General features: G+C 48.4%; 9 protein-coding genes across 9 annotated transcripts; 6 read left to right on the top strand and 3 right to left on the bottom strand.

The window, feature by feature from the left end:
• Positions 1-1,022: 1,022 nt before the first annotated feature.
• Positions 1,023-3,125, top strand: AO090003000380 (catalase; the record flags this gene model as incomplete). The annotated part of the gene is made up of 10 exons (XM_023234867.1): positions 1,023-1,053; positions 1,113-1,242; positions 1,311-1,334; positions 1,402-1,612; positions 1,663-1,789; positions 1,841-2,010; positions 2,075-2,362; positions 2,434-2,518; positions 2,569-2,997; positions 3,052-3,125. The coding sequence occupies 10 exons, from the start codon at positions 1,023-1,025 to the stop codon at positions 3,123-3,125; spliced, it is 1,569 nt and encodes a 522-aa protein (XP_023089943.1).
• Positions 3,126-4,029: 904 nt separating this feature from the next.
• AO090003000379 (uncharacterized protein) lies at positions 4,030-5,069 on the top strand (the record flags this gene model as incomplete). The annotated part of the gene is made up of 3 exons (XM_023234866.1): positions 4,030-4,381; positions 4,447-4,780; positions 4,886-5,069. The coding sequence occupies 3 exons, from the start codon at positions 4,030-4,032 to the stop codon at positions 5,067-5,069; spliced, it is 870 nt and encodes a 289-aa protein (XP_023089942.1).
• A 410-nt stretch (positions 5,070-5,479) lies between these two features.
• On the top strand, positions 5,480-6,543 carry AO090003000378 (5'-methylthioadenosine/S-adenosylhomocysteine nucleosidase family protein; the record flags this gene model as incomplete). Its single annotated transcript, XM_023234865.1, has 2 exons — positions 5,480-6,382; positions 6,454-6,543. The coding sequence occupies 2 exons, from the start codon at positions 5,480-5,482 to the stop codon at positions 6,541-6,543; spliced, it is 993 nt and encodes a 330-aa protein (XP_023089941.1).
• A 718-nt stretch (positions 6,544-7,261) lies between these two features.
• Positions 7,262-9,003, top strand: AO090003000377 (uncharacterized protein; the record flags this gene model as incomplete). Its single annotated transcript, XM_023234864.1, has 9 exons — positions 7,262-7,387; positions 7,564-7,966; positions 8,008-8,014; positions 8,082-8,202; positions 8,255-8,258; positions 8,315-8,417; positions 8,466-8,633; positions 8,732-8,938; positions 8,967-9,003. 9 exons carry the CDS (start codon positions 7,262-7,264, stop codon positions 9,001-9,003), a joined length of 1,176 nt encoding a protein of 391 aa, XP_023089940.1.
• A 210-nt stretch (positions 9,004-9,213) lies between these two features.
• On the bottom strand, positions 9,214-13,368 carry AO090003000376 (leucine--tRNA ligase CDC60; the record flags this gene model as incomplete). The annotated part of the gene is made up of 4 exons (XM_023234863.1): positions 9,214-9,825; positions 9,880-10,078; positions 10,145-12,648; positions 13,294-13,368. The coding sequence occupies 4 exons, from the start codon at positions 13,366-13,368 to the stop codon at positions 9,214-9,216; spliced, it is 3,390 nt and encodes a 1,129-aa protein (XP_023089939.1).
• Positions 13,369-14,624: 1,256 nt separating this feature from the next.
• On the bottom strand, positions 14,625-15,800 carry AO090003000375 (rhomboid family protein; the record flags this gene model as incomplete). The annotated part of the gene is made up of 1 exon (XM_023234862.1): positions 14,625-15,800. One exon carries the CDS (start codon positions 15,798-15,800, stop codon positions 14,625-14,627), a length of 1,176 nt encoding a protein of 391 aa, XP_023089938.1.
• A 3,429-nt stretch (positions 15,801-19,229) lies between these two features.
• On the top strand, positions 19,230-20,606 carry AO090003000373 (WD40 repeat domain-containing protein; the record flags this gene model as incomplete). Its single annotated transcript, XM_001819508.3, has 1 exon — positions 19,230-20,606. One exon carries the CDS (start codon positions 19,230-19,232, stop codon positions 20,604-20,606), a length of 1,377 nt encoding a protein of 458 aa, XP_001819560.3.
• Positions 20,607-21,688: 1,082 nt separating this feature from the next.
• On the bottom strand, positions 21,689-22,240 carry AO090003000372 (uncharacterized protein; the record flags this gene model as incomplete). The annotated part of the gene is made up of 1 exon (XM_001819507.3): positions 21,689-22,240. One exon carries the CDS (start codon positions 22,238-22,240, stop codon positions 21,689-21,691), a length of 552 nt encoding a protein of 183 aa, XP_001819559.3.
• A 794-nt stretch (positions 22,241-23,034) lies between these two features.
• Positions 23,035-24,889, top strand: trpE (anthranilate synthase TRP2; the record flags this gene model as incomplete). Its single annotated transcript, XM_023234861.1, has 4 exons — positions 23,035-23,046; positions 23,206-23,354; positions 23,428-23,501; positions 23,574-24,889. The coding sequence occupies 4 exons, from the start codon at positions 23,035-23,037 to the stop codon at positions 24,887-24,889; spliced, it is 1,551 nt and encodes a 516-aa protein (XP_023089937.1).
• Between the last annotated feature and the right edge of the window lie 1,350 nt (positions 24,890-26,239).

Raw genomic sequence — 26,239 nt, 5'->3', positions numbered from 1 at the left:
CCTGGTCTTCGTGATGCTGTTCCGGGTGGAGTATCCGATCGAAGAAACCCCGGTGGTGCTGTGGATGCGAGTCTGCGGGCCATCAATCAGTCTAGCAGACAGTCAGACTTGGCAAGGCTTAACTAACCTTCAGACATGGTGGATTTTGGTACGTAAAACAATATGTTAGGGTTGTATATGCTTTTGTTCCTTTCAAGAAGACTTTGAAGTATGTAAAACTTGCTCTTCAGATCAAGACGGTGCCACTGAAGGAAGCAACCAGGGACATAGGACACTTAATGGTTATAAAAGCGACAGTAATGACTTATCAAAGCACTTACAATCCTTATGAAAGTGCAGGACGTCATGTACCAAAGACGCCAAGTGACATGGAATTGATTGGGTCAGTAGTACTACTACATTCGGTAAGGTCGGACCCTCCCAGGTTGCATCTCCATCTCAACCACAATTAATCAACATGACAGAACTAAAACAGCTTCCAATGAGATCCCCAGGATTAGGAATGCTGTTCAGTAGTGAGGGGTTTCTCTGATCGGACACGAAGGGAGCCCCAGTCTAGAATGCGTGCATGGCTGTGCGCATCACTCATCCTCGCATCAGCAACCCGCAGTTAGGGTTTCCCGTGGGTACTCGCCCGAACTCAGAGCTTCGAATGACGGCACCACCCCCATCTCCAACCGGACTTTTGCATATATATCACCAATTAAAGCCAATGGGATGCTCGGGAGTGGAATCAACGTCTTGCTGTGGTGGTACTCAGAATCGAGACTACTGCAGATGCCTCTGCATGGACAACGCAGAAACTTACGCATATTACTCCATGTAGTTCGTAATTGGTAGAGCCTTCAATGGACAAACCGAAACAGGAACAACTACCATATTGCGTAGTTAATAGTGGGATGTCACGAAGATTCCAGGCTATATAGCTCGGTCAACCCCTCCTCCTGGCCATTGTGAAAGGATACATCCATTCTACTTTACTACTATACCTAGATCCATTGACTGCAGATACCAACTTCAATATGGCTGAACGCTACTATACTCTGGCAGAAGGTGATGATCCAATTGAAAATCTAGTTCTAGAGAGCATTGAGATCCACTAACTGAAGTAGGTTGCCCTTTTGCTAGCAACAGCACTACCGTTCAACTGCGGAACAACTCTGGTGGCGGACTTTCTTTGCTCCAAGATACACAACTCATTGAGACTCTCGCCCATTTCTCTCGTGAGAGAATTCCCGAGCGGTAAGCACCCCTTCAATCCATGCATACCAAAGCTTATCTATCTCGTATACTTACTAACATGTTCTTAGAGTGGTCCACGCCAAGGCGGCGGGGTAAGTGATGAAACTATATATATCGCACACCAACATAAACAATCCAAACTTACACACCCCAAAACAGCGCATATGGAGAGTTCGAAGCCACTAGCGATTGTTCCGATATTACTTCAGCTAGCTTCTTGAGCAAAGCTGGCAAGAAGTCTCCCGTCCTTCTTCGAGTATCTACAGTTGGACCTGAAGCCGGTTCGGCAGATACCACTCGCGATGTTCACGGATGGGCCATGAAGATCTACACGGATGAGGGTAACTTGGACTGGGTCTTCAACAACACGGTCAGAATTTTTTCAGTATCAAGTGTATAACATTACTGATTTGGTTGCAGCCGGTCTTTTTCGTTCGCGATCCGATTAAGTTCCCTTCCCTGAACCGTTCGCATAAGAGACACCCTACAACTCATCTTCCGGATGCAAATATGGTGAGTAACGCACGTGGTTGCTTTTCGGCTAGTGGTAGTTTGATTTAGTGCTAACTTTGACTGCTTCTATAGTTCTGGGAGTAAGTACAATTGGTTCAAGCGTATAATAACTCCTGTATTAATACTCTTAGCTTCCACGTCGGCAACCCCGAAGGTATCCATGAGCTTCTCCACCTCTTCAGTGATCGTGGAACACCGAAGTCTATCCGCCACATGAATGCCTACAGTGGACATACTTACAAGCTCACTAAAGAGGTAATATGCCAATACTCTCTGCATTCCACTAGATGGCCAACGTGGCTAACATGCAAGTCAATAGGACGGATCATTCAAATATGTCAAGTTCCACATCAAGACCGCCCAGGGCGTCAAGAACATGACCGCCGAGGAATCCCTCAAGATCGCAGGCGAAGACCCCGATTATCTTATTCGGGATATGTTCGAGGCCATCGAGAAGGGTGACTACCCCGTGTGGAACGTCTACGTCCAGGTTATGGACCCGGCCGACGCGGAGAAATACCGTTGGAACATCTTTGACATGACCAAAGTTTGGTCTCACAAGGACTACCCGCTGAGACAAATTGGAAAATTGACCATGAACCGCAATGTATGCCTCAACAATACCACCCAACTTAGGCAATGATCTAAGTACACGATACTAATTCGTTCTCGATATAGCCCAAGAACTACTTCACCGATATTGAGCAGGCGGCCTTCTCCCCATCCACAATGGTGCCCGGTATTGCACCTTCGGCTGATCCAAGTAGGTTACTTCTTCACCAAAATATGTCCCGCTTGACTAACCTTTACCAGTGCTCCAAGCCCGTATGTTCGCTTACCCCGATGCGGCCCGGTATCGTCTCGGAGTCAACTACCAACAGCTCCCAACGAACGCGGCCAAGGCACCTGTCTACTGCCCTTACCAGAGAGATGGCGCCATGCGGTTCGACGACAACTACGGCGGTGACCCCAACTACGTTGGCTCGTCCTTGCAGCCTACCAAGTTCTACCAAGAGGTGAAGAACTCGGGAGCTGCCCGGCTGAGCGGACTGACCGAGCACGAGAAATGGGTGGGAGAGGTGACTAATTTCCAGAGCCATATTACCGATGATGACTTCGTCCAACCCGCCGCTCTCTGGGAAGTGATCGGCAGGGAGCCCGGTCACCAGGACAGAACGATTGCGAACCTCTCAGGCCATATTAAGAATGTCCGCTCTCCTCAGCTGCGCAATGCGGTCTATGGTATGTGAACATCTTTCCTATATGTAATCGCTCCATTTACTGACGTTGATGTAGAACTCTTTGCAAAGGTGAATGCAGACCTCGGTGAACGTCTTAAGAAGGCAACTGAGGCCGCGGTGTCTGCATAAACGGCAGTACCATGGTAATTGTGATAAGGGAGAATTACTATTTCATGAATCTTAATCGTACTTATGACGAGTGTGATGTGTCTCTAAAACCCGTTCTTCTCTTGGCGCTACGCTACGGACTTGATGAGTATGTTATTTCAATGAAACAAGATTAATGACGAATTGAACGTACCTGCAAGCTTCTGATAGAATTCTGTAAGAGTCGCCTTCACTCCTGTGGTCCATACAATGCCACGTGAATTTGAACATCTATACTCCACAATGAGACTGAACGTGCGTTGATCAATATCATGATCTAGCAGTTTATCGACCTTCCCCAAACAGGTCGTTGTCCAGTTTCTATGACGTAAATATACCCCGAATAGCATCAGATATGCTACCTCGCGTGATCTGTCGGGCATCCTCGCTTTGGAACTTCCTCCCCGGCACTAAGGGCGGCCGCTAAACCCTATCAATTTGGTTACTGGAGATCCTTTGAACATGGCCCTATATCAAAGAGTAATATATAATACCATATAAGTATTCGAACTTTAGTTAGAAGATGAGATAATATATCGTCTCGCGTAGCATGTACCTATTTATTAATTGATTTGACAGTTATATGTCAGGGAAAAGGATCACACGACGCTTTTGAAAAGGTGGATCTGTGTACAAAGTACATGCACTAAGTATAACCACCGAGGATATCGGGATAGTACTCAGCTCAGCTAACTAGAAGACCAGGTTACATCCAAGCACGTAAGACCCACGGGGGTATACAATAGCACAATATAAATAGGCCTGGAGCTGTGAACCCTGAGCGATGTCTTCTCCCACAATTAGGTTGATAGATTCAAGCATCTCAATAGTTCTCAACCAGTTTTCTCTCTTCAAGAGACCAACCTATGGCAAGCCGTGACAGACAATGTTGAAAAAGTCACCCACCATGAAAGCCACCACACGCATTCACACCAATGACTCAGACGCTGTCATCATAGGCCTATACATCATATTTTTTATATATTTTTCCGTCAATCGGGGCAAATCATACCGGGGTCACCACAAACGTACCATTCCCCTCTGCACATACAAAACCCATGTCATAGAACTAACAACCTCAGACCTCCCATGGCACGTCCTCGCCGGCATAACCGAACTAACCCTCTACTACTGCAACTTCAACTGTACGCTTCTAGCAGTACTAGCCTGCTACGTCCAGTCCCTCACCTCCCTAAGCCTAGTCAAACGACTCCCAAACGGCTATCCACCACACACACGTAAGCCCTACCCACCCTATTCAATACCCTCTCCACAGACAAAAACTAGAAAGACAAAAAAACAGGACCAGCCTACCAAGGCGGTAACATCCTCCGCATGTACCAGATCCTCGTAGCATACACCACCCAAAACCCAATCGACTACCACGACGCCATCGTACCTCTTCACAGCTTTATCTACACCCGCATCATAATCTTTCTCTTCGGAACGATGGGACCCAGTCTGTCCTTTTCTAAGAACGTCAATTCGCCTTTCGTATACGCGGAGGCGGTCTTCGGGGGTGCGTTGATCGCCATCGGACATTGTACGAGGCCGAGCGCTATCATTGTGTATTTGTTGCTCGTGCATGCTGTGGGGAGGGTTAGTACGTTTGCGGGGTGGAGGGCTTGGGTGGGGAGGTATGTTTTGTTTCTTTATCTCTCTATTTTTGTCTCGTCTTGTTCCTTTGGCCTCCCTGTTTCATGGATGTGTTTATGAGGTTGCTAATGTGATATATCTGTTAGAACGAAGAAACCACCCCAAGATCCCGGATTGCTAGTTAAGATTCTTAAATTCGTGGGCTTTTTCAAGGACCATGAGGACTGGGCAGATGAGAAGGTGGCTTCTTCCCATGAGACTCCGCAGATTGGGAATCTGCCGATGGATAAATTGGGACATCAGTATACGAGGTTAGGGTTTGAGGGATGAGTTAGTTGAGAGAAAAAGGGTGATGGAGTTATTGAGGTATAGAGTTTACTGGATACTGTTAGATGTAGCTGACACTGTGCTCATCCGAGTGGAGATATAGATATTGTTCAGATTTTGATAAGTACATATGTAGGTTGGGTTAGTGACAAGGTTGAATATAGCTGTCATGTTGTGAAGGCTTTATATTCGCCAGGTATTTAATGTATCTATTTAAGGTATGCATGTATGTATGTCTGTAGGCCATCGATTGTTGGCCAGTTATATGCATAGTCAACGTGGATCTGCCCCTCCTGGAATTGGGTGACCACTGATGCCTGACATACCTCTCATTCCATACTAGGCCATAGCAAAGAAGGGATCTCTGCCTCTGTACTCGAATTGCCCTTTAAAAACCTGGCAACTATCTCAAGATGTTACCCCCTTGTCCAAACCCAGACAACATCGAAATCTGCATCATATGCGCCTCGCTACAAGAATCCAATGCAGTCTGTTCTATATTCGACGAGACCTACAAGTCTGGAAGTACAGATAGACATGCCCAAGACCAAATTACCAACCCCCAGAAATATGATTATATCATGGGTCGGATCGCCGGCCACAATGTTGTCCTTGCACGCTTGCCTGGTATGGGTATAGTCTACTCTGCTGGCGAATCTCACCGCTTAAAAGAGCGCTTCAAGAGGATTAAGCTTGCCCTACTCGTCGGGGTATGTGGTGCAGTACCAAAGAGACCAGATGGACAAAAAATCAGCCTTGGTGATGTTGTCATCAGCAGAGATGTCATACGATACGATCTTGGAAAGCAGTATCCGTTTGGTTTTCAGTGGACTGATGCTTCAGGGGATAGCTGTATGAGGCCGAATGGGCATATCAGGGAGTTTGTAGCAAAATTAGAAATGAGACGTGAGAAGCTCGAGCAACGAGCCTGTGAGTTTCTGAGAAAGACAGCGGGCATACCGTGTGTGGATCAGGGCTGCGATCTGAACCTTCTCCTACCGCGCAATCCACCGAAAGCTGAAACCAGTGACAATAAGCCTGTTCTACATTTTGGAAACTTTGCTTCCGAAGAGATTGTCATGGATTATGCCGAGGACCGTGATGAAATCGCACAATTGGAAAATGTCATTGCTTTTGAAACGATAGCTGTTGGTGTGTGGGACAATCTCCCATGTATGATTGTGAAGGGTGTCGGTGATCACGCTGATGGCCATGTTAGCGAAGAGTGGGAGCAATATGCTGCAGCAACGGCGGCGGCCTGTGCCAAAGCAATCCTGGAGGAGTGGATCACATCAGCTAGGTTGAACTACGATTGTGTGAGTTCCAGCATCCCTTGGATCCTAGAAACTGGAGAACTTACCTTTGGTGCTCTAGAATCGAACCCCAGCTAAATCGGTTGCATGGGGTAGCGATGACTTTGGCATTAGAGCCCAAGCGAATGAAGCTGAGGGTCTTGCTTTCTGTCTGTTGGCTATAGAATATCCTTGAGAAATGCTATAGAGAACTAAGTTGATCAAAAAACTTTGCGTCTCTAAAGTTGTACTTTTTAGATTATCACCATTGACTGTGATAATAATTACCTTCTGCATGTTTTAAAGTTTGGTTTTACATACCAACATTCTGGGTTCTAATTCTGTGAGTTCTGACTATAGGGTTTACCCTTGTCCCAGCGGGAGTATCAAAGCTATATTCCAGAGAGTCGAGGCTTGACTGAAAAGCAACGTACAATGGTATTCCTAGACAAGACCCGTAGGCCTATTCTCACCAGTAATCGCATTGTACAGTCATAGTATAGTCGACAAGCAGAACTAAGCACTCTCTAAAAGCTTCATGTCAAAGTACTTCAGCCATAATTATCTTGTCTAACAAGTGTTCCGGAGAGCAAATGTCTCCGACAAACGCAAAAAATGATATTTTTTATTGAATTAGTAACAAGTATTCCATGCTTTCGCCATAAGTCCCATGATATTACAGAAATATACCCAAGTATATATCGGGAAACTCTTACTGCAAATCATCTGCATCACGAAACCCTAAATAGCTCAAAATCCGCTGACATAATGGCAGATCGTCTGTATAACTAACAGCACCCAAGGTCCTTAGAGCAGAAATTCAATTGTTTATGTCCCTTCTATTCTCCTCTATTTAATAAGAACAGTGCTTATATTTCCTACTAGATATACTTCAAAACAAAAATGCTCTCCTCCCGCGGCATCAAAAAGGCCGAATTGCCAAAAATACCCTGGCGATATGCCCCTCCACATACATACAACAAGGAAAGCAACCCCGCGGGGCTTATCTCATTTGGCATGGCAGAGCATGTATGCAGATCCTTTTCTAAACATACTTACATAACTATACTAACAAGAAGATAGATCCCAATGCGGAGTGAGATAGCAAAATACATAAACAACAAGGTCAATAACCCTAAACTCTACTGGAACTACTCATCTATATCCCCGAATGCCCAAGTTTACCTTCAATCGTGCCTACACAGGTCACATTTACCGAGGACTCCGTTGGCTATGGATCAAGCTCCTCAACACCCAACCGTCTACCAAAGGCAGTGGCCTCCCATCTCAACAACATTCTGAAACCACTTTCGCCGATTGAGCCAGAGACAGTCATTGTCGCTAGCGGCATCACTGCCATCGGGAGCATGCTCAGCTTCACATTGGCAGAGCCCACAGATGGTATCCTAGTCAGTAGACCGGTCTATGGACGCTTTGAACTCGATTACGGGGTCGAAGCAGACGTGCAGATCGTGTACGCAGACACGGATCCCGAGGAGGCATTTACCCCTGCCGTGGTAGACAAGTACGAGGCAGCGCTTAAACGTGCAGAAGAGAATGGGACCAAGGTTCGAGCCGTATTGATCGTGAACCCGCATAACCCTGTAGGTAAGTATCATCTGTGAAAATCATCACGATACTATAATGAGGTGCATGGTATTTAAGGCCCTGAACAGAGTAGTAACCGGCAACAGGACGCTGTTACCCAGCAGAAACACTGAAGGAAATTCTCCGGTTCTGTAATAAACACAAACTCCATCTCATCAGTGACGAAGTATACGCATCCTGTGTCTTTGACTCGGGAGACCCGAATGCTGTCCCTTTCACTTCGGTCTTATCTATCAGTACACCTGATCTGATCGATCCTGATCTCGTTCACTTGCTCTATGGATTCAGCAAGGTAAGCCATTCTCCACTGAACCAATATAATCCTACCTATTAACCCAAACTAACAAGATAATCAGGACTTCGCAGCCGGAGGCCTCCACCTCGGCTTCCTAATCACACAAAACACGGCCCTTCGACAAGCTTGCAAAGCGATACTGTCGGTTCCAACTCCGTTACCCAATCTACATAACACCATCTAACATGTAATACATATAAAAAGGAGACTCCACAACGCCTCAACAGCCTCCATAACAATCGGAGCAACCATCCTCGAAGACCAAGACTTCATCACCCAATTCACCCAGGAATCCCGCCAAAGCCTAGCATCAACATACCGAATCGCCACATCAATACTCAACCATGAAGGCATCAATTACGTCAAAGGAGGGTAATGCACAGTTCTTCCTTTCTCCGTCTCTATTAAACTATCCTATCAAGTCTACATCACCATGATAAACATGTATCTGCGCTGCTAACAACATCCAGAAATGCAGGTTTCTTCATCTATATCGACCTCTCGTCTTATCTTCCTTATCCTGATCGCTCGGTCCGAGAGCGTGAGTTTGCCCTGGCGCAGAGGTTCCTGGATGCCGGGGTGTTCTTGCATCCGGGTGAAGAACATGGGAAGGAGAGTGGATGGTTTAGGCTTGTGTTTGCGCATGAGGAGCAGGTTTTGAGGGAGGGGCTTTGGAGGTATGTTTTCTCTTTTATTTGACTCTAGGTTTTGTGAAGTTTTGGCTGATGCTAAGGTTTTTTGACTTGGGGTAGGTTGATTAGAGTGTTGAGATCTGTTTGATGGTTTACAATCGTTCGATAGATGGAGATGTTACTTGTGGTGATGATTTGAATAGAGCATGAACTATACGAGTGGACTGAAGATTAAACCATGTCATAACAACCATTGCATTCTTCATATTCTTTTAATTTATAGGTCTTTCACGTGCAGATCTAATGTATGATCAACTCTTTCAGTTACTCTCTTCGATGTTGGTGAATTGGAAGGTGGGTTGACCAGGGACGGCGTTCTCGGCGGAGAGACCCTCCTTCTTTTCACCGGAGCCAACGACCTCACCGGTCTTGCCACCCTCATCGACAGCGATGATCTCAATCACCTTGCAGCCTGTGGTCTTCTGCAAGTTGACGAGCATCTCCTTGAGGACGGCGAACTCATCGAACGGCAGCTTCCGGCTGAAGACGGTCTCTGGCTCCTCGCGGCTCTGGATAAGACGTCTCTTCAGGGTCTGGACGAAAGGCATAGCCTTCTTCATCTCACCCATCTTGCCCACCTTGGCGTTCAGCTCCTTGTCGTTGATGGAGAGGTTGAGACCATCGAAGGCCTCGCGGACCAGATCGATGTACTTCTCCTGCCACGAGGGGTACTTCTTGGCAGCGTAGATTGTGAGCTTCTTGGGCTTACGGGGGTCGTAGCCAGCGCTCTTGCCCTTGGAAGCCTTCTTGGCGAGCTGAGCCTCAGCAGAGGTGATGCTAGAGGAAGTGGCCCGGACATAGGTGCTGATGGCTGTCAGCTCCGGTGATTGCTCGGGAACTTCGGGGAAACGAGCGTGGTGGATAGATTCGGGCTATGTTATAGGCATGTTAGTGATGCGCTTCCGATGATGTCGAAAATCACTAACCTTCTTCAGGATCTCAAGCCAAACATATTCAGCCCAGTGAGGAGCAATGACAGCCAGCATGAGGGCTTGCAGCTCGATGTAGCGCAGGATCACATCACGGTGCATTCCAACACCGGCTGATGTTGCGGCCTCACGGTAGGTATCACGGGCACTGACCAGGTCGTACAGACCAGACTTCAGGGCGAGCTTAAAGTCGGTGCTACGGTGATGTTAATATTTGTTCATCAGGGGGTGCAGGGGAGGAAAATGATATCTTGTAGCTTACTTTTGGTAGTGCTTCCGGGCCTCACGAACCAAGCCATTCATCTCGTTGTTGAAGATCTTATCCCAGAACGCATCAGCGGGGCCTGTGCGCAGAGTCTCATCCTTGGAGATCTCCTCAACCCATTCCTTGAGGGTGTGCAGTCTCAGAATGTTACTATTAGCAACAGTCTCATCGAAGTTAGCGTCCTCGATACCATCGCCCGCATCGGCGAACGCAATACGGGTAGCGTCAGCACCGAACTTATCAACACTGTCCTTCAGTGTGAGGAAGTTACCAGTGCTCTTACTCATCTTCTCACCGTTAAGAAGCAAGTGTCCGTTCGCGCGAACACCGCGAGGCCAGTACTCCGGTGGGAATAGCGCAACGTGGATGTAAAGGAAGAAGGTCAAGTGGTTCTGGATGAGGTCCTTTCCGGAAACTCTGACATCCAATGGGTACCAGTACTCGAATTCTCTGCGCATCTGCTGCAAAGCTTCCTTGCTGATTCCGCTCTTTGAGATAAGCTCATCGCTAAGCTCGCGTCTTGTGAATACATAGTCCCAGACCTCGTCGATCATCTGCTCAGCCTTCACGTTCAAGGGACCGAGGGTCTCACCGTAGCGGTCACCGTGCAGCAAGTGGGCAATTGTGTAGTAGGCCATGTAGACAGTGCTGTCACTCAAACTCTCGACGAGGAACTGAGGATCCCATGGCAGCTTAGAGCCCAAACCATAGGTTCTGGCGCAAGCCCAGCGGTTGAGCCAATCAAGGTTCTTCTCGAAGCCGTTCTTGGTCTCGTTGGTGTATGTGTTGAGGGTGTTCACGACGTGGTTCAGCGTGTCTTTTTGCCACTTGGCGTCGTTCTCTCCGTAGTTCAGGAACCATTGACCGAGGTACGCAACCACACAGTCATCTCCACTTCTGCTGACGACCTCTCCCATGGGATCGGCAAAGGGGAAAGCATCACCACTCTCGTAAAGAGACTTACGGATCTTGTCCTTAGCAGCGCTCACAGGCTCGCCCTTGTATTCACCAACGCACATAGTACCCTTGTAGAAGGCTTCACTGTATGCCAACTCCTTGGCCTTTGCCAGCTGGGTGACATCCTTAGGAGAGTTGATCTTCAGCTGCTTAACAAGGGCAGGTGCAGTAAGGTTGCCATAAGTTGGGGTTTCAATAAGAGGGAAGATCTCCAGCTCGGCCCACTCCTTCTGGATACCATAGTAATCGGGCTTCTTGGCAAGATCAGCCAAAGTAGCATAATCGTCAGGGCTGTCAGAAGGCACAGAAGTGACGACACCAGTACCCTTGCTGGCAGAAACACCCTCCATGGGCAGAATTCGCACACCTTCGGTGTGGAACGACAGTGGAGCGTTAACAAGCGTACCAACATAGGCAGATCCTGGAGCCTCCGCGACAAGCGGCAACTGATCCTGAGACTTGGGGAAGTTGTCACTGGTAAAGAAGGTGCCCTGGAAAGCCATGTTCCACGCAGCCCGCTTTGTGCAAACATAATATTCCTTCTCCTTCACCTTGAAGATACCATAGTTGATCTTAGGGCCGAGGAAGCAGCAAGTCTGACCGTACATCGTCTCTGGGCGCAGAGTAGCAGGGACAAAGTAAACGCTGGCATCCTCTTCGATCTTGCCCTTGACGATCTCGGCAATCTGAGGGGCCCATTCCTTCACCTTCAGCTTCATAGCGGTATATTCCTGGGGTCCGACACCTTCACCCTTGGTCCGGTCGTGATCCATGCAAGGCTGTCCGTCCTTAGGAGAATAGATAGTGTACCGGCTACCGTACTGGATCTTACCCAATTCGTGGAGACGGTTCATCTGCCAGCGCACAAAGGCATCGTAGTAGGGATTCGCATCAGTGGTGACCATCTGACGGCGCCAATCAATTCTTGCACCAAGGCTGTCAAGATCACGGATGGCCAGGGGAGGGAAGTGGTGCAGCCAGTGACCAGCGTCGGCAAACTTGTGGATTTCCTCCAAGGGAATACCGATCGCCAACATGATCTGGAACTGGTACTTCATCTTCACGGTCTTGGCGGCGGCCTTGCTCTTCTTTCCAGAGAACTTTTCTTGTTGTTCGTTCTTAACTTCTTGGGTGGGGGCGGCAGGGGCCTTCTCCTCCTCCTCATCGTCTTCCTTGTAGCCCTCGAAGTTCTGTCCGAATTTCTTGACCTCATCGGAAAGCTTATCCGCGCAAGCCTTGATAGGCATACCAGTGCAGTGGAAACCCAGGGGGAAAAGAGCCCTCTTACCATCCATGCGAGCAACACCAGCCATGAACTCGACCTTACTGGCAGTGAAACTATGGCCTGCATGCAGGGTACCGTTCATGTAAGGGTAAGCCATGGTTCCGAAGAACTTGGGGTACTTCTCACGGAGCTCCGCGGCGGACATGGAGCCCTCAGGGACCTCCGCGAAGGAGGGAGCATCGACCTCGAAAACCTTGTTCTCTTTCCATTGCGCCTGGTATTTCTTCTCGATGGCGATAAGGGTATCTCTCTTTTCGGTCTATTTCGGGATCCACCAATTAGCACCGTATGGACAAAGAAAGCTGGGGGAGGAGGGGTAGGAGATAGAACATTTTCGAGTTTGAGGGTGTTTTTTGTGCCGTTGCTCGGGTCGAGCGCAGCTGCGGAAGCAGCAGCGGCGGCCATGGCTCTTAATAAATGGTTTGCTGTATTGCAAACTCAAGTGAAGAGCCCTGAACGGGGGTGGATCAAAAGTGGTTTATATAACTCTGCCGCGGGGTAAGACTTTATCGATGTTCTGAGTCAAAAGATTATGTGGGAATCGAACCCCGGCAGTACACTACTCACCGCCTGCCACATTCATCTAAAGATCAGTACTACATATCTCTCTTATCATTCTACTATGACTCCATGAGTCAAGAATGGAACAGTTCTTCATTGCTGTAAATGACTCATAAAGATGGTCTATATTAAAAAGTAATTAATGTTCGATAAGACACGCATTGAATGGCGAGCGCGTCAGCAAATAGTGCGAGAAGAAGGCCAGATGTATAGTCACATGACCACGTATCGGATCGTCTCAATCTTTCCGCCGACAGGCCAAAAATCGAGATGAGCTCCGAGCAGCACTCCATCCAATTCCGCTCGGGACTGTTGTGGCTGATCGATCCCCGGGTCAGCTAACTTTTGCAATCTTCAAAAGCCCCTCTTCCAATTGTTGTTTCAAGGTTAAAGCGCGTTGCGCCATCCCCGTCATCATGGTGAATGTCTTCAAGCGGATGCGGAAGCTGAAAACCGTAAGTTGGCCAACCCCATGGCTTGTATATAAATGAATATCAAAGACTGACTCGAGGTTTTTAACTAATTACAGAAGGTAAAACTCCCAATGAACGAATATCCCACAACTCTACCATTTCTCCAATTTTTTTTAGCAAGATCGCGGCGGCATCCAACGCTCCAGTCTACTTTGGGACAACAACAGGGGGAGCCCGGTTATATTAAGAGCGCATGAACTAACTTGACTATTCAACAGATCCTTAACGTACGCGTAGGAACCGGTGCCGCCGTTTTTCCCTCTGCTACCTCTGCGACCCAAGAATTCCCAGCAATCACCCGTCTACACCTCACATACGCTCAGAAGATCTATGGCGGTCACCAAGGTGCACGGCATTTCTGGCGAAACTGTCTTCCTCGGCTCAAGTACCACAACCCAGGTCTCCAGATGACCGTAAAGCAAACACAAGAACAAGAGGGTCCAGCAGCCTTGACGATATACTTCGCAGAGCGGGCGAGCAATGCCGCTTCCTTGACCGCGGCAAAGGTCGAGGATAAACATGCGCCGGCGCCGGAGTCAACAGAGAAGACGGCCGTTCTGGATCTGAAGAACCTCGATTATAAGGAGATCTGGAACAAAGTTAAGATGGTGACCGGGGCCCAGGACGTGCCTGCTACTGCCGAGGAGGAGGCGGAGCTACAGAAGTTGGAACAGATGCGTCAGCAGTCGGAGAAGGACCGGGTACGGCTGGCCGCTATACGCCAGGCGAAGAAGGACCAAGAGCGGATGTTACAGGAGGCTAGGGGAGAAATTGAGAAGCTGAAGCAACTGTAAGTCTGGTAGAAGACTGGGGTTGCGCGAAGATGCTGGGCTTGATCAACTGTAGCATAGCCTTTTTCCTTGTTTTATTTTCTTTTAGAATATGTAGTTCTAGGTGTCTCTTTTGTGTTAAATAATGGCTTAACTTTCCCCTGTGACCTTGAGGGATAGGTACATCATCAGGATATCATCAAAGCAAAGACAAAGCAACGAGCCTTTGTGTATATCGGGCTCATTGCATACAACCAAGTACAAAATAAGTCATATCAGAAACTTAACTTTCCCACCCCGAACCCTACATATTCTCCATATTCAAATGTCACACTCATAAATAGCAGGCCAAGATATGATACCCGTACGCAAGCCATTCTCAAACATTCCTTAACTCCTGAATAACCACGAAGCGGGCAGTACCTTTCAATTTAAGCATGATCTGGCGTATAGCTCGTCTCGCCCAACATGCTCTGGCCTGCTGGTACCGTCGGTGTTGCAGTCTGGGTTTGGCTTGAGCCTTGCTGATTCAGTGGAGACGGGGAATGAGCTCTTCCGGCAGCAGCAGCTTGAAGTCTCTGATCCAAAGCCTTGAGAGCTAATGCTCGTCTCCGCTCCGCCTCTTCACGCTTAGCCGCCCCTCTGGTTCCTCCTCTGTGGTTGTTAAGAGTGGGAAGGCCGGCCTCCCCTCTCGCAAGAACTTGTTGGTTGCCCGATGCAATATCCTCCTCCGAGAACGGGGTGCAAATCTTCAATGCGACTAGCAAAGAGTAAACTTGTTCCGAGACAAACGAGATCGGAGGCTGTATTGCGTCTGGGAAGAAACATGCGAATGCAAACGTTTCACTTGCATCCCCCTTAAAGCCTAAGCCGTCGGTAGATGTACCGGTCAAATCCGGCTGCCGTTTAAAGAACCGAAGGTAGGTCCAACTTGTCAACAGGCCGAGCCAGGAGAGTATCGCTGCCACGTGCGTTCCAAATACTATGCCACTGATCGTGTTCAGCAAAAGGAAAAGCGCCGGGAAATGCTTCACCCGCATCTTCACCAGGCCTTTGAATATAGTCACAGTATGCTCGGGAACAAGTTGCTTGAAAGCCACAAGGAAGGAGGTCTGGATCGACATGCCACCACATATTTGGGTTACGCTTGGAAACGGGGAGTCAGCAGGGAAGGCGCAAGAGGTTGTGCATTCGGTATCGGAAAGCAAGGCATACCCGCCGGTCGAACCACCCCTAATGGTAGTTCCTAAGAGATAAAGGGGAATAATAGTCACATTTGGGATCACCGCGATGGTCAGAATGAATTTCGCAAACTCTCGGGAACCCCAAGCGCGCTCTAGGTACTTGCCCCCATAGAACAGGGTTGCGCCGTTCAAGAGAACCGTAAAGATGTTCTGCTCCACGAACGTCGCTGTAAGGAATGTCCAAGGGTAATAAAAGAACTCGGATGGGACGAGCGTCAGGTAGGGCACAACTGGCGTGGTTAAGGGATGCCCCCCTGTGGCATCAATTTGTCGCCATCGGGCGATATTGTACAGGAGCGAGAGAGTAAGCAGGGTGATGAGACAGGTACGGGTCGCAGGAGGGATATTGACTCGGAGCGCCATTGTGGGAAACGAGCTCTTGCGGCTGCTAGTGTCCACGCAGACCGCAGGCTGTCGACAAACCCGACTAGGGGATTGAGTGTCAAAAGTTGGTGTTGATCAATGGCTGTTTGGAGTGGATTTCGGGCTAAGCAGCACTTCCGCCTTTGGTTTGGTGCGTTATTTGGCTCTGATCGATCGCCTCCATTTGATTGGATACCCTATTTTGAACATCCGCCCGGGGAAATAACAAAGATGACCACCTGAGGCACCGCCCGAGACTCAAGCCTTGGCGCCTCAGGTATACTTTTCCAACAACCGAGGTAAAGGAATCTACGTATGTACATGTCAAGGTGCGAATCTATCAAGGCGCTAAACAGAGAAACATTCCAAATCATGTCGCTTTAAAATTTTAAACAGTCAAAGTCATGTCCGACACCCACCGTTTTGATTCAGAGCGGCTATCAGCTCATCTCGAACCATCTCCGTCTGCTGACAGGATTCTTGGCAAGGCTAAGACTTGTGGCTCTGAAACACCGTGTATTTCAAGAAATCGGTCCGCAGGGGAAGAAACGAATGTCATCATCCAGGCGCAACCCACTACAGAAGCTCCAGTAAAGTTTCGTGATTGGTGTAGTCACTACCTGCCGTTGTGAATATCTGCATGTAAAACATGGCTTCACCAAAGTCTCTTTGCATTTCAACGGTTACAACCTCCGCTTGTCACTACGAATGGTTACCGCAGGAGATTGGAGTTCGACCCACCCATCGAATGAGAGCTTTTTGTGTCCTTTCTGGAACTCCGATCTATGGAACAAGCTCTCCTTCCTCTTTCAGTTCAATAAGCCCCTAAAACATAATAATTAATCAAGCCAGTCAGAGAAGATGCAATGTGGAACATAAAAGGTGGCACAGCCGGTCACCATGTGGCTGAAAAGTGCTAAATTGACATAAATTTGGGGAAGAAGAGAATGGGAACGCATCCGCCGTGTGCTTCCGTGAAAAAGAAAAAAATAAGAGGAAAATCAAATCAAATCAGAGGACAACCAGTAATTCTTGAGGAACCCCGATCATCATTAGTCATCGAATTAAATTCGATTTTTTAGAGTAGGGATCTGGCAGGTGTGCTAATTTTCCTAGTAGTAATTACTTTTATTTAGGTGTACATTTACGATTTGATATGGTCATTGTTGGTATTATAATTATCATTGTTAGATGTTCATGTAATTTCAGGTCAGTCGAAGCATAAGTGCTTGGAAGGATATTCCTTGTTTATTTTATTTTATTTTCTTGCTTTTTTTGGGGTGCCATTAAAAGGAGGGTAATAATGAAAATAGAAAGGAATAATTAAAAAAAAAAAAATACTCCAAGGGAAATAGAAATAGGTTTGTCCGTCAAGTAGGTACACTACTGCTGCGTGGCCCTGTGTAAATCACACTGTAATCGACCCGCAAAACGCTAGGTCCCGAAGCAGACAAGCGCACTGGCCGATCATTTGCCCGTCAGAACCACCCAAGGGGACCGGTGGATTTCCCAACTGCACGCTAAGTCGTGGGCCGGACGCCACAACGAGTCAAGCCAAAAGTCCAGGTCGCAAAGTCAAAATCGGGTTTGACTGCAAAGTGACTGGCAAAGGGTGCCGGCGTCCTCTGAAACAGCGTCCCAGAGCCGCCTGGAGAAATTCCACTGAGCTTTTTCTTTTTTTCCCAACTGTCTAAACTCGACTTGGCTTGTTGGTTCGAGATTTGAAGACTACTACCTCACTTTTTCTCTTTCATTTCTCTTCTTCCTTGCTTGCAGTCACGACAACCATCAAGTCAATCTGTCCGTACCTTATTATTACCCTGCAGAAGTGGTGGTGATCATCATTCCTTGACACGCTTGCCCTGCTTTCCTTTTTGATTATTATTATTATTATTATTATTTTTTAATTACCTTTTTTTAACCACTTCCTTTTCGTCGTCCCCATTTTGGAGTTCCAGCCCTCCAGTTTGTCCACCCCTCCCATAACCGTACTGGTACAGCTCCAACCTTTGCAGTTCGCTAGCGGGTCTGCTATCTCAAGCCACACGTTGGTGTCGATTTCGACCCGTCTCGATATTCATTCTTCACTTTCTCTTTCCGACTCTTGCGACTTCTTTTCCACAACCCCCTTGTTTAACGCTCTTCAAGGGTCCCGTTAGAACCTCACCAATCCTCTACCCTTTAATTGACGATCTTACCCCCCGGCATTTGCACTCCACCTTAACGCTCTGCATTATATCCCATCCCATCCCCTTCAACTACGGTTTTCCTTGTCACGCCTTGGCTGCGTTCGGCCCAGTTTTTGGCACTCACGCTCTTTCCGACGCCGAACTGGACCTTCCCGTCATTCGTCCTGGTGGTTCAGAGAGAGAAATTTGTATTATCAGCAGACAGGTCCCTTCGGTTTACACGGTCTAATCTCGCCTATATCTCGGAATTCCCGCATCTTTCAAATTCTCGATCACGCACCGTTATCCTTCTGCCATCTGTTCAGCGGAGGTTCCTGTTATTTATTCCTGGCATGCTAGCGGATCCTCCACCTTACTAGCTGTCATACATGTAACAATGTCACATCCTGATCTTACGTCGCATCATGTCAACTACCTAATCTGGAGGTACGTTCTAACTTCAAGGTTCTCTGCCGACATCCGAGTGCAGGAGCTCTGATAGCTCATGATGCCCCCTGATGTCTATTTTCTTCCTACATGTCACTGACTTCTAATCTCTAGGTATCTTCAAGAATCAGGTTGGTCTCAGCCCCTCTCTTATTCAATCTTAATTATCTTTTTATTTTTTAAATCTTTTATTCTATCTCCCCCTCCTTACGCGTTTCTCCGTATCCTTGCTTGACAGGACTTGAGGTATCCTGAAATAATCAAGATTCTCATCTAACCTACATCGCAGGTCACGGTGAAGCCGCAGTAACACTGCAGCGCGCATGGAATCATGACCCACAGAGCTTACCTTTCGCTCCTTATATAAAAACTCATGCGCTGGTGTCTTTGGTCCAAAAAGGTCTACAATATCACGAGCTCGAACAGTCACTCGATAAGGCACGTTACCTTACTCTGCCGGATCTAACGTTTTTGCTTTCCGGCGGACTCTTTTCCTTTCTCTTCACTTGGTGTCTTCGAAGAATATCTGTTTACCAATGACTAATGAGTTTTACAGGATGGGAATCCAAGGCCCTTTTCACCTTCAGATTATTTCTTTGGACCAGCGGTGCTAGAAGCGGAACCGCGGAAAAGTCAGGGTGGCCCGGGTGAAAATGGCACAGACCAGGCACCTGTCTCGCCCACGAGTAAAGTCGCGCGCGACAGCGTGATCAACGGTCACTTGACAGGCGAACCTGCGGCACCTCAAGTTATCCCCAATGCTAAGAAAAGCCGTAAAAGTGACCGCGCAGAGACCAACGGGGACGAAATTCCAATGGAAATTGATTCAAATGGTGTTGCAAATGAGACGAAATCCGCAGTAGCCGCATCACCATCCTTGGCTGACACTGCTGTGGATGGGGATGGGGACGTGAGCATGGGCATCCGACCGGACTCGCAAGACCAGGAACCAACCGCGGCGCCGACCTTCACCTTGACCAACGGCCACAGCGTTGGCGTCCAGATCACCCCCGCCAAGGCTGCCGACCTTAGTCCCGATACCGCCCTCTTGAATGTGGCTGATGATTGTCACGTGACCCGTACACTGTGGCGTCCAAACGACTCCACTGTTGTCGTTGCAGTCGGCGAGACGTTTTGCAGTCTATGGAAGATGCCGTCGTCTGCGAGTCCAGTGCAAGAGAAGCTTGTGGAGGGTAAGGGCGATAGTATCTGCGTCTCTGCAGTCGCCTGGGACCCTACGGGCCAGAAATTGGCCGTAGCCACATACAATGACATGAGAGGGTCTATTACTATGTATGATGTGGCTGGAAATGCGGTTGACCTCCTGCCCGAAGTACCTAGAATGATCACTGGATTGCATTGGACTGAGAGCGGCACCCATTTAATCGTCGTGGCATCAGATAGTAAAGTCTCCGAGCTGGCTCTCTGGGATGATTCAGTGCGACCGGACGAGTTCCCCTCTCCACAGGTAATCGACGGGTCAATCTATGACCTCAGCTGGCTTGGACGCAATGAAGCCTACGCTTCGGGTAACGGAACGGTTTACCAATGTGAGGTCGACTCAAGTATCCACATTTCCAAGACATTTACCAGTGAGACCGATAGGCCTTGGACATTTATTCGTTGCGCGAATGTCAATGTTTCCTCGGTGGCAGTGGCTGCATCATCTGCTGCAGCTGCGTTCTGGATTCCGACGCACGACATGCACCTCGATGGTGCACACGAGGGGGATATTACGGCAATAGAGCTTAAGCCAAACACCCTGGACCAACCACAAGCGAACCATCCGTTGGTTCTAGCCTCCTCATCCACTGATGATACAGTCAAAATATGGCATATTGATTTAGACACAAAGCGATTTGATTGCATCCATCGTCTGTTCCTCGGTCCATCTTCACCCGCCCTCGCTAGCAGTTTCTCTCCGGACGGGTATGCTCTGGCTGCTGCAAGCAAGGAGAAGTTGTTCATTTGGAATTCACAGAGGGGTGGCACCGCAATGGCTACTTGGTCCGTGCCTGGGACCGACGGAACAAAGATCGAAGAAGGACAAAGCCGCTTGGCCAATGGACACAATGGGGACGCCGAGTCAATACCGGATCGTTCTCTTGCATGGGATACTGATGGGAAACGACTTGCTTTTGGCTTTGGCAAGCAGGTATGTTGTTTATCGTACCCCAGTGGAGATAAATAGGCTGACGGAGATTGGGTAGTTGGCCATTATAAACATGCAAAGTTGAGACTTTACGGACGGCGAATACGTGATGTTAGGCTCCAACGCAGGAATATCTAACTACACCTTGATAATGGTCTCGTATGCGGTTTTACAACTTCTCACTACATAATTTGTGATATCCCCGTCAACGAATACAGCCGAAACCTATACCTTAGCTTTCACTCCTGACCCTCTGGATCGTTTGCTACCAGGCCGCCTAACCGACCTTCGGCCAAGTTATCCCTCCCATTGAAGTGCGGCTAGGTGAAGCGCAATGAATTAGATCAAAGTCGATCAACGGCTAGCAAGCAGCGCCGCTTCAGGAGGTTCTTGTTGTGTTCTTTCTTCCTTCAGCATTTTAATTTATTCAATAACCATTCGGTGAAATCGTACATATCGGCGCAGACTCGGGGTTTCCGACAAAAAAAGCAGTGAATTGCGGTTATAGTGGGTTACGGTGGGCACATTGGCGCATTCTATCATCTTAATTCTTAACTGTACCATTGGTTTTTGGTCGGCATGATTACTGAATGTCAGAATCTTCGTTTGTCTTACGCTTCGCATCAGTTTTGCGGCAAATCCTCGGGCTCGGCTTTCTTACGTCGGAGTCGCTTTCAGCCGAATCTAGTCTCAAACCTGGCAACCCAGCGTTCCCAGATCATATTATGGTTTTTTTATGTGTTATCCGCAGGGTCTATGGCTAATCTAGTACGCCTTTGCCTTTCTTCCCTTCTCTCTTGCCGACCTCGTTCGCGAACGCGGAAGCCTTCTTCAACATCTTTCCAGCCACGCATCCACGCCGTTATGCCCTCTATAAGCGCTTCGGAATCGGTCTCATAGCGCTCCTCGGGCTTACGCCTTATCCACCGCCTTGCTTTATTTTGACGCGATGTCCCCAGTTTAGGTTCGTTCTGCCATCCGTCAACCCAGGCCTCGAGTCCGCGAACCGTACCGTGAAGTGCTTCACGTTCTGCTGAGCCTTCTACTATGTCTATTTCCCTGCATCGGACAGAGTTACGCATTAGCCGAAAAATGAAGGTGGCGGTTTAGTGGATTTCAGCTTACAGGTCGTGGACCACGGCTTCCAGCTCCGATATCCGTCGCGACAACCCCTGGCATTCACGCCTCAGAAGATCATATATTTGGGACGATTCTTTACGGCGCTGGTTCAAGTCGGCATTTAATGCGGTGACTTCGTTCAAAAGAGCTATGAGTTGCGAGCTCGAAGGTTCGAAAGCGAGTGAAGCACGATCTTTCATCGGGGCAGAGCAGGAGGCTGCGGAAGCCACAGGGTGTGAAGTTCCAGGGTAGATACGTGTGGGTCGGCATTTGACGACTTCCTTCCTGAGTGATGGCCGTGGGTCCAATAGGGCTTCCAAAGTGTTGAGGCAGTGGTGTGCCGCGATCGTATCCTCACTGGATACGTCGGCGTTCTGCGAGACCATGTGAGCTATTTTGGCAAGTCGCTGTGGCAGAGGCGTTGCGTCTTCGCCCGTGTCGTGGGTATCCGAGGGAGAAGTAGGGCGCGACATATCCGTCTCCCAGGTGTGTTCCGGAAGGGAATGCGGAGACGAGAGCTGATCCAAGCAAGCCGGGTACGGTGAATTCTCCATGACCGAATATTTGTTCTCTGTATATATGGTACTTTCTTCTCGTGCTATTTGGCCGTTCTATTGCATAGTGTGTAGATAAGTGAACGGATAGGAATGTTGATTTGCTGCAAGTATGTGTGGGTGCAGGACGTAGGGTAGTATCTTCTGAGGTGTTTGGACGTATAGAAGAGTGTCGGACAAATAGCAAATTATCGAATCTCCAAGGACAAGGGTAGTTGCGACTGTTATGATCGGACCGCGGAAAATCAGTTTGTTATATAGATTAGATATATCTGGATATTAGTATAGGTATGTTCTCCAAAAACGCCTGAGCGCGATCGAACAAAAGGGTACCAAATAGATTGCGAACAAGTGAACAGAGGCAAAAAGGATTGTTTTGTCATAGTCCGCGAGGAAAGGCTGCAGAAAAAGACGGTCAGATCATCAGTGCCAATTGATAATAATAATACTAAGCCGGGAGACTATTCCGTATTGGGGTTCCCATGGAAAAGGCGCCGGCCAAAAAGTTTCCTGATAAGTGATGGGATTAGAAAAAAGAAACGATAAAGAAAAAAGCAAAAGGTATTGAAACTGGATATCTTGAATTGATTTAAAACGAAACTTGTCCCAGCGCTCTTTTGCTTTCCTACTTCTTCCCCAGTTGTGAAGGGCCAGCAAGTTGCCGCATTTGAATCTGATTTTAGCGATTTCGAATTGCGTTTATCTCCGTTCTCTTAGTCCAATTTCATTTCTACTCTTCCACCTCCCCGCATACGATCAACTCGAAGTTCATTGGCACTGCTAGATTTGATAGGATGGCGCCCCCTGTGAGTATCTCATCTTATTCACCACCTTATTTTTCCTCGTCCATGTTTTTTTTTTTTTTTTTTTTTTTTTTTTTTTTTTTTTTTTTTTTTTTTTTTTTTCATGACTCCCGGTTTGAATAAGGCGAGCTTGTGCTAATGCCGCCGAATGGTATGACTCAGATCACCGTTGTGCCGTCGCTTGAGACAGCAAAGGATGTGATCAGCCACTCGAAAGATGCTAAATATCCTCCTAACCTACTCCCACTTACTGCATCTATCCCCGCCGACCTTTTGACGCCCACAGTGGCATATTTGAAGGTTGCCGAGAAGTGAGTTCCAAGCTCAGAGCCCCACGCGCCCTCTTGCCTATAGCGGGGCAGCTGATGGCCAACTCTTGCGCAGATCCAAACTGTCATTTCTCTACGAAAGTGCTGCTACCACAGAGACAATTGGGAGGTATAGTTTTGTGGGAGCTGGTATGCATACTTTTCCATTGTGGCCGCCTTGCTGGAGCTTTCATTAACTTGTGTGTTTGCGACGCGATGAAGATCCCCGCAAAGTTCTCAAGACCGGCCCCGGCCACGGCCCCGAGTGCGACCCCCTTCCGATCCTGGAGAAGGAGATCGCTGAATATCGCGTTGCGACGGTGCCCGGCTTGACGCTACCACCACTCACGGGTGGTGCTATTGGTTACGTCGGATACGATTGTGTGAAGTACTTTGAGCCCAAGACGGCCCGACCTCTCAAGGATGTGCTCGGAATCCCAGAGTCGCTGTTCATGCTGTTTGATACCATTGTCGCCTTTGATCACTTTTACCAGGTCATCAAGATCATCACCTTCATTCCTATCACACATGTCGACTCGGATTTCGAAACCGAGTACCGGAAAGGCGAAGATGTGATCAAGCGCTATATCGAACGACTACTCCGACCTGAGACCCCGCTACCTCCCCAAGGTCCAATCATTCCCAACCAGGAGTACACATCCAACATCGGACGCGAGGGGTACGAGCGGCACGTGGTGAAACTCAAGGAGCACATCTCCAAAGGCGATATCTTCCAGACCGTGCCATCGCAACGGCTGTCGCGTCCAACCTCCCTTCACCCATTCAACCTCTTCCGTCATTTGCGCACAGTCAACCCATCGCCATACCTATTTTATATTGATTGCGAAGACTTCCAGCTCGTTGGCGCTAGTCCAGAACTTTTGGCGAAGGAGGAAAAGGGTCGTATCATTACGCATCCCATCGCCGGCACCGTCAAGCGTGGCAAGTCACCCGAGGAGGATGAGGCGCTCGCAGATGAGCTACGAGGAAGCCTGAAGGATCGCGCGGAGCACGTCATGTTGGTGGATCTGGCACGGAACGATGTTAATCGCGTGTGTGACCCGACGACCACCCAGGTGGACCGGTTGATGGTGGTCGAGAAGTTCTCGCATGTGCAACACCTGGTGTCGCAGGTATCGGGTATTCTGCGGCCGGATAAGACCAGGTTCGACGCGTTCCGGTCCATCTTCCCCGCCGGCACGGTCTCCGGGGCTCCCAAAGTGCGGGCTATGCAACTGATTGCCGAGTTAGAGGGCGAGAAGCGCGGAGTGTATGCTGGCGCGGTGGGCTACTTCGGGTACAACATCGCCAGCACGGACGGAGCAACAGAAATGCCGGGTGCTATGGATACCTGCATTGCCCTCCGGACGATGATGGTCAAGGACGGGGTGGCCTACCTCCAAGCGGGTGGTGGAATTGTTTTCGACTCAGACCCGTACGACGAGTATATGGAGACGATCAACAAACTGGGGGCCAACATTGCCTGCATCAAGGGAGCGGAAGCGAAGTATTTGAGCATGGAGGGTGAACAATCCTAGACTCGATGCGATATTTCTGCTTTCTTTCGCTTCTCCGGATTCTTTTGTTCCTTTTTGTTGACTGGCATACTGGGAATTGAATGACGACTACGATCTAGACCGATGGAAAAATGAAATCCTTTACATCATATTTTCTTTTTCTTCTTTTACCTCCAGGTTCCCACGTTCTGATATTAACAGAGGATGCTATGTGAATCCATATTGTAAGGGTTATGTACTACTAAGGCTAGGTAAGGAAACGTGCAGATTGCCTGGGCTGAATTGACATAGCAGGACTTCAACGTTTCCGTACTATTTTATCTATTGCAAATTTGAGTTTGAGGATACCTGTATCTGCCTCAAGTTCATACTTGTCAGAGTTCTTCCGCGAAGAATCAGGCAAATGAGAGGGCTAAGTTTCACCCAACGTTGCTGCACAATCCTCTGTTGGGGTCCGTGTGTAGGGGCTGCCTAAATTGGACTCATTAAACTACTATGCTGGAACAAATCGGTCATACAGTAAGTCATGGATCCTCCACTGGAAAACAGTCGTTCATGTTTCCCCTTATGTAGGTGATTGAGTATCCTCTTAGGGGTAACGAGGCCACGGTGTGCCCTTCAACTATAACACATTCTAGCCACCTATATGGACCGTGGCTAACTGAAAGTGGTCCTTGACCCAAAGTGATCCTGGATTTGTGATGTTCCTGTATCATTGAGAAGTCCATGCTTTTCGTTTTAGGCACTCTAGACAGTCACTTGATGGTTTTCACGCACTTCCAGGCATACAGACGCAGCCACAGCGATAGCTGCAGCTGCTACTATTATCGCTACAGCCAAATTAATCTCATTTGTTGATTGTCAACTCCCAGAAGCTCCTCATCGACAATCCACTCGGGAGGTATTCTGTCCGGGATCGGACTGATCTCACCTACCCGTATGGGGCCCCTGTTATGGGGATCGAAGCAGCAGTGGTGATATAGTTTTCAGGTTCTGATCCAGTCTGCGGATAAGCAGCCGCCGGCGAACTGGATGTCGAAGTGAGTTCTACTGGCTTTTTTGGTCATTTTTCGGCTGTTCTCAGCACTGACTTGTCTAGCTGACTTTGAATTCAAACTGGCGGAGGGGATTTTCAGCTCGTACGTAAGTTAGTCTCCGTCGTTGACAAGATTGACCAGGGTAAGATCACACAGTGCGATTTTATGAACCCGGGCAGCCATTGCAGAAGGGGAAGCGGGAGTATCCCACGATGCAGAAGCAGGAAGCCGTGGTTTGACTACGGATATACACAGTAGAGCGCGGGCTCGGCTATTAGATTGATATGCTAAGTCATAATTATATACCGGAACCACGGGCAGCCCGTAAGGTGAC

This window comes from Aspergillus oryzae, chromosome 2, assembly GCF_000184455.2.
Source record: "Aspergillus oryzae RIB40 DNA, chromosome 2".
Lineage (NCBI taxonomy): Eukaryota > Fungi > Ascomycota > Eurotiomycetes > Eurotiales > Aspergillaceae > Aspergillus > Aspergillus oryzae.
This window is presented reverse-complemented; position numbering and strand designations above follow the sequence as displayed.